The 14646-nt window shown below is 51.0% G+C and overlaps 1 protein-coding gene across 3 annotated transcripts in view; it reads left to right on the top strand.

Moving 5' to 3' along the window:
- LOC147093029 (serine/threonine-protein kinase MARK2-like) overlaps positions 1 to 14646 on the top strand; it is a 67158-nt gene that overhangs the window by 37455 nt on the left and 15057 nt on the right. For 2 of the 3 annotated variants that reach the window (XM_085976357.1, XM_085976355.1), the window contains one exon: positions 7175 to 7201. The exons of the other annotated variant lie outside the window; for it this stretch is intronic. In XM_085976357.1, coding sequence (XP_085832483.1) covers positions 7175 to 7201 — 27 coding nt within the window. The remainder of the gene's footprint in view (positions 1 to 7174; positions 7202 to 14646) is intronic. 3 annotated transcript variants of the gene reach the window in all.

Here is a 14646-nt window from a genome sequence, read left to right as displayed (position 1 = left end):
ACCGGGAGGAGCGCGGGGAGGCACCGGGAGGGGGAGGGGGAGGCACCGGGAGGAGCGCGGGAGGCACCGGGAGGGGAGCAGGAGGCACCGGGAGGGGGAGGCACCGGGAGGAGCGCCGGGAGGAGCGCGGGAGGCACCGGGAGGGGGAGGCACCGGGAGGAGCGCGGGGAGGCACCGGGAGGGGGAGGGGGAGGCACCGGGAGGAGCGCGGGGAGGCACCGGGAGGGGGAGGGGGAGGCACCGGGAGGAGCGCGGGAGGCACCGGGAGGGGAGGGGGAGGCACCGGGAGGAGCGCGGGGAGGCACCGGGAGGAGCGCGGGGAGGGAGGGGGAGGGGGAGCGGGAGGAGCACGGGAGGCACCGGGAGGGGGAGGCACCGGGAGGAGCGCGGGGAGGCACCGGGAGGGGGAGGCACCGGGAGGAGCGCGGGGAGGCACCGGGAGGGGAGCGGGAGGCACCGGGAGGGGGAGGCGGAGGCACCGGGAGGGGGAGGCACCGGGAGGAGCGCAGGGAGGCACCGGGAGGGGAGCAGGAGGCACCGGGAGGGGGAGGCGGAGGCACCGGGAGGGGGAGGCACCGGGAGGAGCGCGGGAGGCACCGGGAGGAGCGCGGGGAGGCACCGGGAGGGGGAGGGAGGCACCGGGAGGGGGAGGGAGGCACCAGGAGGGGGAGGGAGGGAGCAGCGCAGCAATCTAACAGGGACCCTGGCCCATGTTTGCTTTTCTTGCCTATTCCTAGCTCAGGAGTGGGGCTGCTGAAACCAGCAGTGTGGGGAAGTGCCGTACTGTGGAGGAGGTGGATTGGGATCCAGACACACTGCACCAGCCCCACTCCCCATCCCCACCCTGACCAGCCCGTGGTAAGTGGGGGAGTGAGAGCAGCGGGAAGAGGCACCCGTGGGGAGGACGGCACCATGGTCAGCCATGATCCACCGCCGCCACACGGGCTGTACGTGCCTGACATCTAGTGGCTGCTTATAGAACAGCAGAGCCCCGAGTCCAGCCCAGCTGGCGAATGGTGCATGGTTTGGGGGTGGAGAGAGGAGGAGAGGGAGAGCTTTCCAAAGGGCACATTACCCACAAGGAGGCCTGATACCCAGCATCAGTGTGAATTAAAATCAGTCAGCCGCCCTTGTGACTTCAATTCTTTTACGTCACCTTCCATTACAATCGAACGCTGGACCAGGCCAGCCAGTAGGGAAAGGATTTTCGAATCCTCCCCGGGGTACAGCGTCCAGGAGCGTCCGACCAGGTCAAACGTGCTAGCTGCCTACCTGACGGTGTGAAGGGTTTCTGCATTGCGCACGGTACCGAGGGAGGCAGGCAGGGCTTGCTGCATTTGTTCAGTGGATGTACAAGACGTGAGCTAGGCCAGAGATTGATATTCAGCTCGTGTGTGGGATGGGAGCAAGGCAGGGCTTACGATCTTTGTATTCAGCCAGTGTGCAGTGTTGGTAGCAAGAACTCTGCATTTCTATCCAGCTGGGTATAACTCTGGGGCTCTCCGAGCAGGTGACTCACGTAAACTTAGCAGGAGGAGGCCGTTTAGCCCCTCGAGCCTGTTCCGCCATTCAATGAGATCACGATTGATTTGTATCTTAACTCCATCTACCCACCTTCACAGAATCATCGAATGGTTACAGCATGGAAGAAGGTCATTCGGCCCGTCGAGCCCGTGCCGTCTCTCCGCTAGTCCCACTCCCCCGCCCTTTCCCCGTAGCCCTGCAAATTTTTTTCCTTCAGGTACTTTTCCAACTCCCTTTTGAAAGCTGTGATTGAATCTGCCTCCACCGCCCTCTCAGGCAGTGAATTCCAGATCCTGACCACTCGCTGCGTAAAAAAGTTTTTCCTCATGTCGCCTTTGGTTCTTCTGCCAATCACCTTAAATCTGTGTCCTCTGGTTCTCGACCCTTCCGCCAATGGGAACAGTTTCTCTCTGCTCTGTCCAGACCCCTCATAATTTTGAACACCTCTATCAAATCTCCTCTCAACCTTCTCTGCTCCAAGGAGAACAACCCCAGCTTCTCCAGTCTATCCACGTAACTGAAGTCCCTCATCCCTGGAACCATTCTCGTAAATCTTTCCTGCACCCTCTCTAAGGCCTTCACATCCTTCCTAAAGTGCGGTACCCAGAATTGGACACAATACTCCAGTTGAGGCCGAACCAGTGTTCTATAAAGGTTCATAACTTCCTTGCTTTTGTACTCTATACCTCTATTTATGAAGCCCAGGATCCCGTAAGCCTTTTTAACCGCTTTCTCAACCTGCCCTGCCACCTTCAATGATTTGTGCACATATACCCCCAGGTCTCTCTGTTCGTGCACCCACTTCAGGATTGTACCCTTTAGTTTATATTGCCTCTCCTCATTCTTTCTCCCAAAATGTATCACTTCACACTTTGCTGCGTTAAACTTCATTTGCCACGTGTCCGCCCATTCCACCAGCCTGTCTGTGTCTTCCTGAAGTCTATCACTCTCCTCCTCACTGTTCACTATACTTCCAAGTTTTGTGTCATCTGCAAATTTTGAAATTGTGCCCTGTACACCCACATCCAAATCATTAATATATATCAAGTAAAGCAGTGGTCCCAGAACCGACCCCTGGGGAACACCACTGTATACCTTCCTCCAGTCCGAAAAACAACCGTTCACCACTACTCTCTGTTTCCTGTCACTTAGCCAATTCCGTATCCATGCTGCCACTGTCCCTTTTATTCCATGGGCTTCAACTTTGCTGGCGAGCCTATTATGTGGCACTTTGTCGAACGCCTTTTGGAAATCCATGTACACTATGTCAACCGCATTGCCCTCATCAACCCTCTCTGTTACCTCACCAAAAAACTCAATCAAGTTAAACACGATTTGCCTTTAACAAATCCATGCTGGCTTTCCTTAATTAATCCACACTTGTCCAAGTGACTGTTAATTTTGTCTCTGATTATTACTGTTTATAAAAGCTTCCCCACTACCGAGGTTAAACTGACTGGCCTGTAGTTGCTGGGTTTATCTTTACACCCTTTTTTGAACAATGGTGTAACATTGGACCAGTAACCCTAAATAGCCTTGCCCAATAAATCTCTATCCAGCTTGGTTTTGATGTTTTGAATGAACCCCAGCAGCTTTTTTGTCGGGGGTTGGGAGTTCCAGATCTCCACTACCCTTTGTGTGAATGAAGACTGGATGCTGGATCCGACTGGGAAAGGATGCCCGGGACCAGCGCGGTTTGTAACTCTCCCCAGGTTGCTGATTGCAGTGTGTCCCCTGTCTGCCGCGGTCATCCCTTGCTATCTGCCCCTTGCAGCCTCCCTCATGTCTGTGACAATCACCTTCCCTGTTGCTGGCTCACGGTAGGGATTTGAAACTCTCCTCTAACCCAAGGCTTTGAATTTGGCATTTGTGCATTGTATTTGCTATTCTCCCTATTCATTCATTTTAGCTCTCCCGCTGATAATTGGACTCCATCCCCCGACTGCAGTGTCTGTGTGTGTGTCTGTGTCTGTGTGTGTGTGTCTGTGTGTGTGTGTCTGTGTGTGTGTGTCTGTGTGTGTGTGTCTGTGTGTGTGTGTCTGTGTGTGTGTGTGTCTGTGTGTGTGTGTGTGTCTGTGTGTGTGTGTCTGTGTGTGTGTGTCTGTGTGTGTGTGTGTGTGTGTGTCTGTGTGTGTGTGTGTGTCTGTGTGTGTGTGTGTGTCTGTGTGTGTGTGTATGTGTGTGTGTGTCTCTGTGTGTGTGTGTGTCTGTGTGTATGTGTGTGTCTGTGTGTGTGTCTGTGTGTGTCTGTGTGTGTGTCTGTGTGTGTGTGTATGTGCGTGTGTCTGTGTGTGTGTGTGTCTCTGTGTGTGTCTCTGTGTGTGTGTGTGTCTCTGTGTGTGTGTGTGTCTGTGTCTGTGTGTGTGTCTGTGTGTGTGTCTGTGTGTGTGTGTGTGTGTCTGAGTCTGTGTGTGTGTCTGTGTGTCTGTGTCTGTGTGTCTGTGTGTGTGTGTGTCTGTGTGTGTGTCTGTGAGTGTGTGTCTGTGTGTGTGTGTGTGTCTGTGTCTGTGTGTGTGTGTCTGTGTGTGTGTCTGTGTGTGTGTGTGTCTGTCTGTGTGTGTGTGTCTGTGTCTGTCTGTGTGTGTGTGTGTGTCTGTGTGAGTCTGTGTGTGTGTGTGTGTGTGTGTCTGTGTGTCTGTGTGTGTGTGTGTCTGTGTGTGTGTCTGTGTGAGTGTGCCACTTAGGCTTTTATTTTGCTGTCCTTAAAGGATCTGGCTCGTGCTGGGCTATTCGAGCACGTGTGGCCTCGAACGTGCCTTTGACGTCAGTCACTGGGCAGCTCACAGTGGGTTTCCGCTGCCTAGCCCGGGGACAGTGCGAGGTGCCATGGGATGGCTTGCAGTAGGCCGGGGGTGCTGTGTGACAGGCTGGCAGCTCACCGCTCCCTGGCGCAGTGGTTATACGCCGGCGCGGTGTGCCAGTCAGCAGCAATTGTCTCGTGTCCAAGGTCCACTCCATCCCGACATGGAATCTCATCGATTGAAATTCGGGATTTGCAGGGAACCCTTGCACTCTTTTTGCTGAAATTTTCCATTGTACATCACCGCTGGGCCCTTCTATCGAGTGACTCGGGATTCATGCCGGCTTTTGTCCGCGCCCCGGTGTGCAATTAAAAAAAAAAATCAATCTCTTATGAAACGAGGGCGGATTAAGCGGGAGCAGCAGGCAGGCAATGCCCTTAGATTTCACTCCCTTCCCCACAAACTGCTCCGCACACACACAGCGAATGCGTTCAAGAAAACAACACCTTTATTGCCTTACTGCTGCACAATTGTTTCCACGGCAACGCAGGGATGTGGGAGGTTGCCATGGTGATGGCTTTTAACTAGTAGAGTTAGGGCAAAGCTCCAAAGCCCACGTTTAACTTCCTTCGCCCAAAAGCAGGGGAGTCCAACTATAGCCCCATGTGAAGCTCGCCTGACTGTGACATTGGGGAGTCCCTGGGAGAGCAGCACCCACCACACAGCTCGATGCACGAGTCACAGGCCGTTGAACGAGGGTTAGATACAAGCTCCCGGGGTGCAAAGCTGAACCACCTCCTCCAGTTGTCCCAGCACCATCAAAACTGAGCAGTGACCCTCTTGGCATAACTCTCTCTAAAACAGGACCTTTTGTAAAGTGACAGCAATTATTTTATGCTAACCAATCTCTCCGGGAAGATTGTACCCGGGAAGCTAGGTGTGGTATTCAGGAGACGTAGGGTGAGAGGGTGGGGGATAATCAGACTAGGGTGGGCGGGTGGAATTGAGCCCCCGTTTTGAAATCAAAGATTCTGTCCTTATGCGTCGATTTTATGTTGCTAGTTATAGTGAAGATTAAATCTGCAGTAATTTTGGAAGCAGAGGGGATAGATTTAGTTGGGATTTATCTGCAGTGCAGGCTGAGGAGCTGTGAATTGCAAAACGGAGATGCCATAGCACCGCCACTGGTGGGAGGGTGGAATTACACCGTGACGTGTTTACATGGGAATGTCCCATTATAATAGAAAAACGTGACACTGAAGTGCTGACAAAAAGGTGACGAGAGGAAGTGAGATTTTGTAGGGAGGGAAGTACACACAAATGCCTGATTTTAAAACTTATATGTTTATAAACTTACTACAGTTAATTAGAGGGGGAAGAAATAAGTGTGCTTTATTGCAACCTACGCAGTAACTATCACTTGCTTAAACGGGAGGCGGTGTGCTGAATAACACAGATTTATTTTGTACGGGGGGGGGGCGGGGAGAGATTGCCACGTTGGGTGTAAATGGTGCCAGTTCCCTCTGCAGTGTTTCTGGTGTTGGTGATGGTTGCTCAAGTATCGGGTGGTCTATTCCTTTGATGCCCCTGATGTTGTGTGTCACGGAGTCGTGTCCCTCTGTATGTCGTGTACGTGCTTTGCTGTTTGAGGCAGGGGGAACTGATCACACTGTCTGACTTTCCCCGCCGAGTCGCTCTGGTGAAGTGGCTTGTTCTGTGTTTTGGGTGGGGGGGGGCATCTATCAATCTGATGTGTTTTATTTAGACCCTTTGCCCTCTGTAGTGTTTCAGTTTCTAACCAGATGTGAAGTGTTGATGTGTATTGATGCTGGAAGTAATCTCTCCCCTCCCCACCCCCAGCCTCCCCCACACCCCCCAGCGGCAGTAGTAAAAATGGCGTGGATTTATAGACAGATGCTCGATTGCGGTGCACAAGTGTGGAGCGAGGCTCCTCCTGTCGAGTGTTCACGCAGGTTGTAGATGAACAAATGGCAGCCAGCTCCCTCCACTCGATTTCTGGCCACCCTCATCGCCAGTGAACGGGCTGGCTTGTAAACAGCGAGCGAGCAGCCTGCCTGCCATTTTACTCGCATGCAAGCCTAATAGTGAGCTCTTTTGGCCTTGAAAGCGGCTCCGCTGTGAGCCGTGTGGCGGTACTGTGGAGGAGGGGGCGTGTGGCAGCGATTGATCTCTTTAAGCTCCCAGTGATGGGAAAGGTCAGGGTGCAGGCCGCTCACCAGCTTTTCTATTACAAATACCGCGCTTGCGCAGAAATTTAAAGGGACCGCGCATTAAAAGAAACAGGCCGCAGAGAACAAAGTGCAGCTGACGGGGAACATTGCCCGGCAGTGCGGCTCGGCTCAGCACCGGGATCTGGCCACACTCCCTCTGCTGTCGTGAGACCACCCTGGTCTGTTTGGGGGTGGGGGGGGGGGGTGAGGGGCTCTGTCTCTCTGTTCGACGGCCACAGCCTCGGAGTTGTCAATGTGCCGCTGTGCCCTCAATCCAAAAACGAATGTTTAGTCGAACAGAACTAAACGCGCCGCCCGGGTCAGCTGTCTGCACCCCTCCCTGAGCTATGGCATGGCATCGGGGTGGGGGGCGAGGGGGAAACGGGCAGAGATCTCCCAACTGATCACCATCCAGTGACCTCGGAAAGTGCGGGTGTGTGGACATGGGATGAGGGCAGGGCTGGGCTGGGCTGCGATGCCGCCCACAGTCGAACAGCAACCCCTTCCTTGGGCAAGGTGGCGGCGAAGGGTGGGAAGTGTACGTAACAAAGTGAAGCATGGAGTGTCTGTAAATGTGCTGGGAGCTGCAGCTGTGTGCGCTGCCCGCGTCAGAGCGGGTGCTGCAGCTCGGTGTGACTCATCTGCCCTTCACACGTCTCTTCTTGTTTCTATTTTTAGAAATCTGTCTTTCAGATTTGCGAGAAGGTAGGAACACACCCATTGTATGTTTTGTTGCTGGTTATGTTACTAACACTGCTGGCTGTGCTGCTCCCCTGACTCCTGCTGTCTTGTCGCCCAACCTTTCCTCTTCCTCTCTCGTTCTGTGTTCGGTGTTTTGAGGGTTAATGTGGGGTGTGTTTTTTTTTTAAGATGACGCATGCTGTTTTGGAGGTGTGGGGAGGGCGGGCGCCTGGGCTGGGGGTGTGGAGAGCCAAGCCCTTACTCTCGGGAGCAACACTCTACGTGTTAGGGAGACAATAAATTCGCGAGGGGTTCCCTCTCCTGGTCGCCTCTCCCTTGCTGTAAAGGGCATCTGCGTGGGACATCGGGAGAGATCAGAATGGGCTGCGATGCCCCTGCAGTCGAATAGCCTGCTGCCGCCCCGAGGCTTGCACGCGAAGCGTGGACACCTGGGCGAGGTGCTGGAGGTTTCCCCAGTGGCCTCTGGAGCCCGTACCTTAGCGAGGAGTCAGCCCCTTCAGGCTGGAGGAGGAGGTTGGGAGGAGTGGGGAGTGGCGGGGTGGGTTGTTCCCGAGAGCAGTCTGCTGCAGTTCCTTCCAATGCTGGAGTTTCTGTATCAGTCATGGTTTCATTTGTTTTTTGCCTTTTTGTTTTTTTAGAGCTGTTTGTTGTTTTAGTAAAGAGTTCCCAATACAAAGGACGAGACTGATCAGAGGCCCAAGGTTTTCCCCGGGGCGGGAGGTGGGGGGCTTGACCCCTCTCACCCGATTGCCGTTGGTGGCATGGGCTCTTGGAGCTTCAACCCTTCACGCCACATGTCTTCTCCCCCTGATCGCCTCCCCTCCTGAACTCTTCGCTGGATTCCACATCCGCAGTATTGACCCCATAGCTGCTGCCCACCTTCCAATCTCAGCCCAGTTAAAGCTGAGCTCCCCACCGATCGGGGAGCGATCCCGAGCTCTTCCTCTTTCCTGTTCTCTGCTGTTTACTATGTCCAACACTGCCCACAGTAAGTCCCTCCCTCAATAGTCCAGGGGCACCATCGTTCTTTCAAGTCACTTTGCTACAGAGACGGAAACTTTACCATCTCTAACTTCAGGCCCGCAGCTCCCCCATCCCTCCCTCCTCCCCTGCCCCCCCCCTCCCCCACCCCACATCAACACCCTCCCTCCTGCCCCCCCACCCCAGCACCACCCTCGTGATCGGAGCAGGAGAGAAATGAGGCCAGTAAATGGGGTTCATGTCCACTGTCGACCTGTGCTCGCACTCTGGCTTCATAGGATGGGTGTGGCGGGTGTTTGTCGGGGGGCGGGGGGGCTGTTTCTCATGGTGCATGCCTGCTCCAACCTTGTATGAGACTAACCTGTTCCCTGTTTGTTGCCCCGTACTGTGTGAGCATCACTGCTGTGTTTAACGGGCACTTTTACCGGCCAACACTACCATCGACAGTAAACCCGCGACAGGGCACTCGCCACCTGCTCTACGTATAATCCACCTGCCTTCCCTTCTGGTGGAGACACTTTTTCCCCAGGTGTGGTGAAGCACAGACTGGCAGCTGATGGGCGACGGCGCCAGGTGGAAATGTAACCGCGGGAGAGCAGCATTGGGGGACGGCCAGAGCAGAGCTCTCGCTAAACCAACAGCACAACATAAAAGGCATCCAGTGATTGAAAACCACTGCAGCATCGCCTCGAAATCAGACCCCACTCAATCAGTAACTCTCCCCGAAATCAATCAACTCGATCAGTAACTCCCCCCAAATCAATCAACTCGATCAGTAACTCCCCCCGAAATCAATCAACTCGATCAGTAACACTCCCCGAAATCAATCAAATCGATCAGTAACTCTCCCCGAAATCAAACAACTCGATCAGTAACTCCCCCCAAATCAATCAACTCGATCAATAACTCCCCCGAAATCAATCAACTCGATCAGTAACTCCCCCCGAAATCAATCAACTCGATCAGTAACTCCCCCGAAATCAATCAACTCGATCAGTAACTCTCCCCGAAATCAATCAACTCGATCAGTAACTCGCCCAGAAATCAATCAACTCGATCAGTAACTCCCCCAGAAATCAATCAACTCGATCAGTAACTCTCCCCGAAATCAGTCAACTCGATCAGTAACTCTCCCCGAAATCAATCAACTCGATCAGTAACTCGCCCAGAAATCAATCAACTCGATCAGTAACTCCCCCAGAAATCAATCAACTCGATCAGTAACTCTCCCCGAAATCAGTCAACTCGATCAGTAACTCGCCCAGAAATCAATCAACTCGATCAGTAACTCCCCCGAAATCAGTCAACTCGATCAGTAACTCCCCCGAAATCAATCAACTCGATCAATAACTCCCCCGAAATCAATCAACTCGATCAGTAACTCCCCCCGAAATCAATCAACTCGATCAGTAACTCCCCCGAAATCAATCAACTCGATCAGTAACTCTCCCCGAAATCAATCAACTCGATCAGTAACTCGCCCAGAAATCAATCAACTCGATCAGTAACTCCCCCAGAAATCAATCAACTCGATCAGTAACTCTCCCCGAAATCAGTCAACTCGATCAGTAACTCTCCCCGAAATCAATCAACTCGATCAGTAACTCGCCCAGAAATCAATCAACTCGATCAGTAACTCCCCCAGAAATCAATCAACTCGATCAGTAACTCTCCCCGAAATCAGTCAACTCGATCAGTAACTCGCCCAGAAATCAATCAACTCGATCAGTAACTCCCCCGAAATCAGTCAACTCGATCAGTAACTCCCCCGAAATCAATCAACTCGATCAGTAACTCTCCCCGAAATCAATCAACTCGATCAGTAACTCGCCCAGAAATCAATCAACTCGATCAGTAACTCCCCCAGAAATCAATCAACTCGATCAGTAACTCCCCCCGAAATCAGTCAACTCGATCAGTAACTCTCCCCGAAATCAATCAACTCGATCAGTAACTCGCCCCGAAATCAATCAACTCGATCAGTAACTCTCCCCGAAATCAATCAACTCGATCAGTAACTCTCCCCGAAATCAATCAACTCGATCAGTAACTCTCCCCGAAATCAATCAACTCGATCAGTAACTCCCCCCGAAATCAATCAACTCGATCAGTAACTCTCCCCGAAATCAAACAACTCGATCAGTAACTCTCCCTGAAATCAATCAACTCGATCAGTAACTCCCCCGAAATCAGTCAACTCGATCAGTAACTCTCCCCGAAATCAGTCAACTCGATCAGTAACTCGCCCCGAAATCAGTCAACTCGATCAGTAACTCTCCCTGAAATCAATCAACTCGATCAGTAACTCTCCCCGAAATCAATCAACTCGATCAGTAACTCCCCCCGAAATCAATCAACTCGATCAGTAACTCCCCCGAAATCAATCAACTCGATCAGTAACTCTCCCTGAAATCAATCAACTCGATCAGTAACTCTCCCCGAAATCAATCAACTCGATCAGTAACTCTCCCCGAAATCAATCAACTCGATCAGTAACTCCCCCGAAATCAATCAACTCGATCAGTAACTCTCCCTGAAATCAATCAACTCGATCAGTAACTCTCCCCGAAATCAATCAACTCGATCAGTAACTCTCCCCGAAATCAATCAACTCGATCAGTAACTCCCCCGAAATCAATCAACTCGATCAGTAACTCGCCCCGAAATCAATCAACTCGATCAGTAACTCTCCCCGAAATCAATCAACTCGATCAGTAACTCCCCCAGAAATCAATCAACTCGATCAGTAACTCCCCCAGAAATCAATCAACTCGATCAGTAACTCCCCCCGAAATCAATCTACTCGATCAGTAACTCTCCCCGAAATCAACCAACTCGATCAGTAACTCTCCCCGAAATCAATCAACTCGATCAGTAACTCACCTCAAAATCAATCAACTCGATCAGTAACTCGCCCCGAAATCAATCAACTCGATCAGTACCTCCCCCGAAATCAATCAACTCGATCAGTAACTCTCCCCGAAATCAATCAACTCGATCAGTAACTCTCCCCGAAATCAATCAACTCGATCAGTAACTCCCCCCGAAATCAATCAACTCGATCAGTAACTCCCCCGAAATCAGTCAACTCGAGCAGTAACTCTCCCGAAATCAGTCAATTCGATCAGTAACTCTCCCCGACATCAATCAACTCGATCAGTAACTCCCCCCGAAATCAATCAACTCGATCAATAACTCCCCCCGAAATCAATCAACTCGATCAGTAACTCGCCCCGAAATCAATCAACTCGATCAGTAACTCCCCCCGAAATCAATCAACTCGATCAGTAACTCGCCCCGAAATCAATCAACTCGATCAGTAACTCTCCCCGAAATCAATCAACTCGATCAGTAACTCTCCCCGAAATCAATCAACTCGATCAGTAACTCGCCCCGAAATCAATCAACTCGATCAGTAACTCTCCCCGAAATCAATCAACTCGATCAGTAACTCGCCCAGAAATCAATCAACTCGATCAGTAACACTCCCCGAAATCAATCAACTCGATCAGAAACTCTCCCCGAAATCAATCAACTCGATCAGTAACTCGCCCTGAAATCAATCAACTCGATCAATAACTCTCCCCGAAATCAATCAACTCGATCAGTAACTCACCCAGAAATCAATCAACTCGATCAGTAACTGCCCCGAAATCAATCAACTCGATCAGTAACTCTCCCCGAAATCAGTCAACTCGATCAGTAACTCGCCCTGAAATCAATCAACTCGATCAGTAACTCCCCCAGAAACCAATCAACTCGATCAGTAACTCCCCCCGAAATCAATCTACTCGATCAGTAACTCTCCCCGAAATCAACCAACTCGATCAGTAACTCTCCCCAAAATCAATCAACTCGATCAGTAACTCACCTCAAAATCAATCAACTCGATCAGTAACTCGCCCCGAAATCAATCAACTCGATCAGTACCTCCCCCGAAATCAATCAACTCGATCAGTAACTCTCCCCGAAATCAATCAACTCGATCAGTAACTCTCCCCGAAATCAATCAACTCGATCAGTAACTCCCCCCGAAATCAATCAACTCGATCAGTAACTCCCCCGAAATCAGTCAACTCGAGCAGTAACTCTCCCAGAAATCAGTCAATTCGATCAGTAACTCTCCCCGAAATCAATCAACTCGATCAGTAACTCCCCCCGAAATCAATCAACTCGATCAATAACTCCCCCCGAAATCAATCAACTCGATCAGTAACTCGCTCCGAAATCAATCAACTCGATCAGTAACTCCCCCCGAAATCAATCAACTCGATCAGTAACTCGCCCCGAAATCAATCAACTCGATCAGTAACTCTCCCCGAAATCAATCAACTCGATCAGTAACTCTCCCCGAAATCAATCAACTCGATCAGTAACTCGCCCCGAAATCAATCAACTCGATCAGTAACTCTCCCCGAAATCAATCAACTCGATCAGTAACTCGCCCAGAAATCAATCAACTCGATCAGTAACTCCCCCAGAAATCAATCAACTCGATCAGTAACTCCCCCCCAAATCAATCAACTTGATCAGTATCTCTCCCCGAAATCAATCAACTCGATCAGTAACTCCCCCGAAATCAATCAACTCGATCAGTAACACTCCCCGAAATCAATCAACTCGATCAGAAACTCTCCCCGAAATCAATCAACTCGATCAGTAACTCGCCCTGAAATCAATCAACTCGATCAATAACTCTCCCCGAAATCAATCAACTCGATCAGTAACTCACCCAGAAATCAATCAACTCGATCAGTAACTGCCCCGAAATCAATCAACTCGATCAGTAACTCTCCCCGAAATCAGTCAACTCGATCAGTAACTCACCCTGAAATCAATCAACTCGATCAGTAACTCACCCAGAAATCAATCAACTCGATCAATAACTCACCCCGAAATCAATCGACTTGATCAGTAACTCGCCCTGAACTCAGTCCCACTCAATGAACCAATCAATAACTCGATCAGTAACTCTCCCCGAAATCAATCAACTCGATTAGTAACCCACCCAGAAATCAGTCAACTCGATCAGTAACTCACCTCAAAATCAATCAACTCGATCAGTAACTCTCCCCGAAATCAATCAACTCGATCAGTAACTCTCCCCGAAATCAATCAACTCGATCAGTAACTTGCCCCGAAATCAATCAACTCGATCAGTAACTCTCCCCGAAATCAATCAACTCGATCGGTAACTCGCCCAGAAATCAATCAACTCGATCAGTAACTCCCCCAGAAATCAATCAACTCGATCAGTAACTCTCCCCGAAATCAATCAACTCGATCAGTAACTCCCCCGAAATCAATCAACTCGATCAGTAACTCCCCCCGAAATCAATCAACTCGATCAATAACTCTCCCCGAAATCAATCAACTCGATCAGTAACTCTCCCCGAAATCAATCAACTCGATCAGTAACTTGCCCCGAAATCAATCAACTCGATCAGTAACTCTCCCCGAAATCAATCAACTCGATCGGTAACTCGCCCAGAAATCAATCAACTCGATCAGTAACTCCCCCGAAATCAATCAACTCGATCAGTAACTCCCCCCGAAATCAATCAACTCGATCAGTAACTCGCCCCGAAATCAATCTACTCGATCAGTAACTCCCCCGAAATCAATCAACTCGATCAGTAACTCTCCCCGAAATCAGTCAACTCGATCAGTAACTCCCCCCGAAATCAATCAACTCGATCAATAACTCGCCCCGAAATCAATCGACTTGATCAGTAACTCGCCCTGAACTCAGTCCCACTCAATGAACCAATCAATAACTCGATCAGTAACTCTCCCCGAAATCAATCAACTCGATTAGTAACTCACCTCAAAATCAATAACTCGATCAGTAACTCTCCCAGAAATCAATCGACTCGATCAGTAACTCGCCCCGAAATCAATCGACTCGATCAGTAACTCGCCCCGAAATCAATGGACTCGATCAGTAACTCTCCCCGAAATCAATCGACTCGATCAGTAACTCGCCCCAAAATCAATCGACTCGATCAGTAACTCGCCCCGAAATCAATGGACTCGATCAGTAACTCGCCCCGAAATCAATCGACTCGATCAGTAACTCTCCCCGAAATCAATCGACTCGATCAGTAACTCGCCCCGAAATCAATCGACTCGATCAGTAACTCGCCCCGAAATCAATCGACTCGATCAGTAACTCGCCCCGAAATCAATGGACTCGATCAGTAACTCGCCCCGAAATCAATGGACTCGATCAGTAACTCGCCCCGAAATCAATGGACTCGATCAGTAAGTGCCCCGTCAGCCTGTAGTGGAAAGGCAGGCCCGGCTGAGTTAGTGGCTCAGAGCCAGGTGTGCTGTGAGGCTGGCCGCGCTCTCCCTGAGTTAGTGGCTCAGAGCCAGGTGTGCTGTGAGGCTGGCCGCTCTCTCCCTGAGTTAGTGGCTCCGAGCCAGGTGTGCTGTGAGGCTGGCCGCTCTCTCCCTGAGTTAGT

Source organism: Somniosus microcephalus, unplaced genomic scaffold (assembly GCF_052327205.1).
Source record: "Somniosus microcephalus isolate GS21.2 unplaced genomic scaffold, FLI_Smic_1.0 unresolved_chr2, whole genome shotgun sequence".
NCBI lineage: Eukaryota > Metazoa > Chordata > Chondrichthyes > Squaliformes > Somniosidae > Somniosus > Somniosus microcephalus.
The sequence above is the reverse complement of the archived record's forward strand: the minus strand, read 5'-3'. Positions and strand labels throughout refer to the sequence as shown.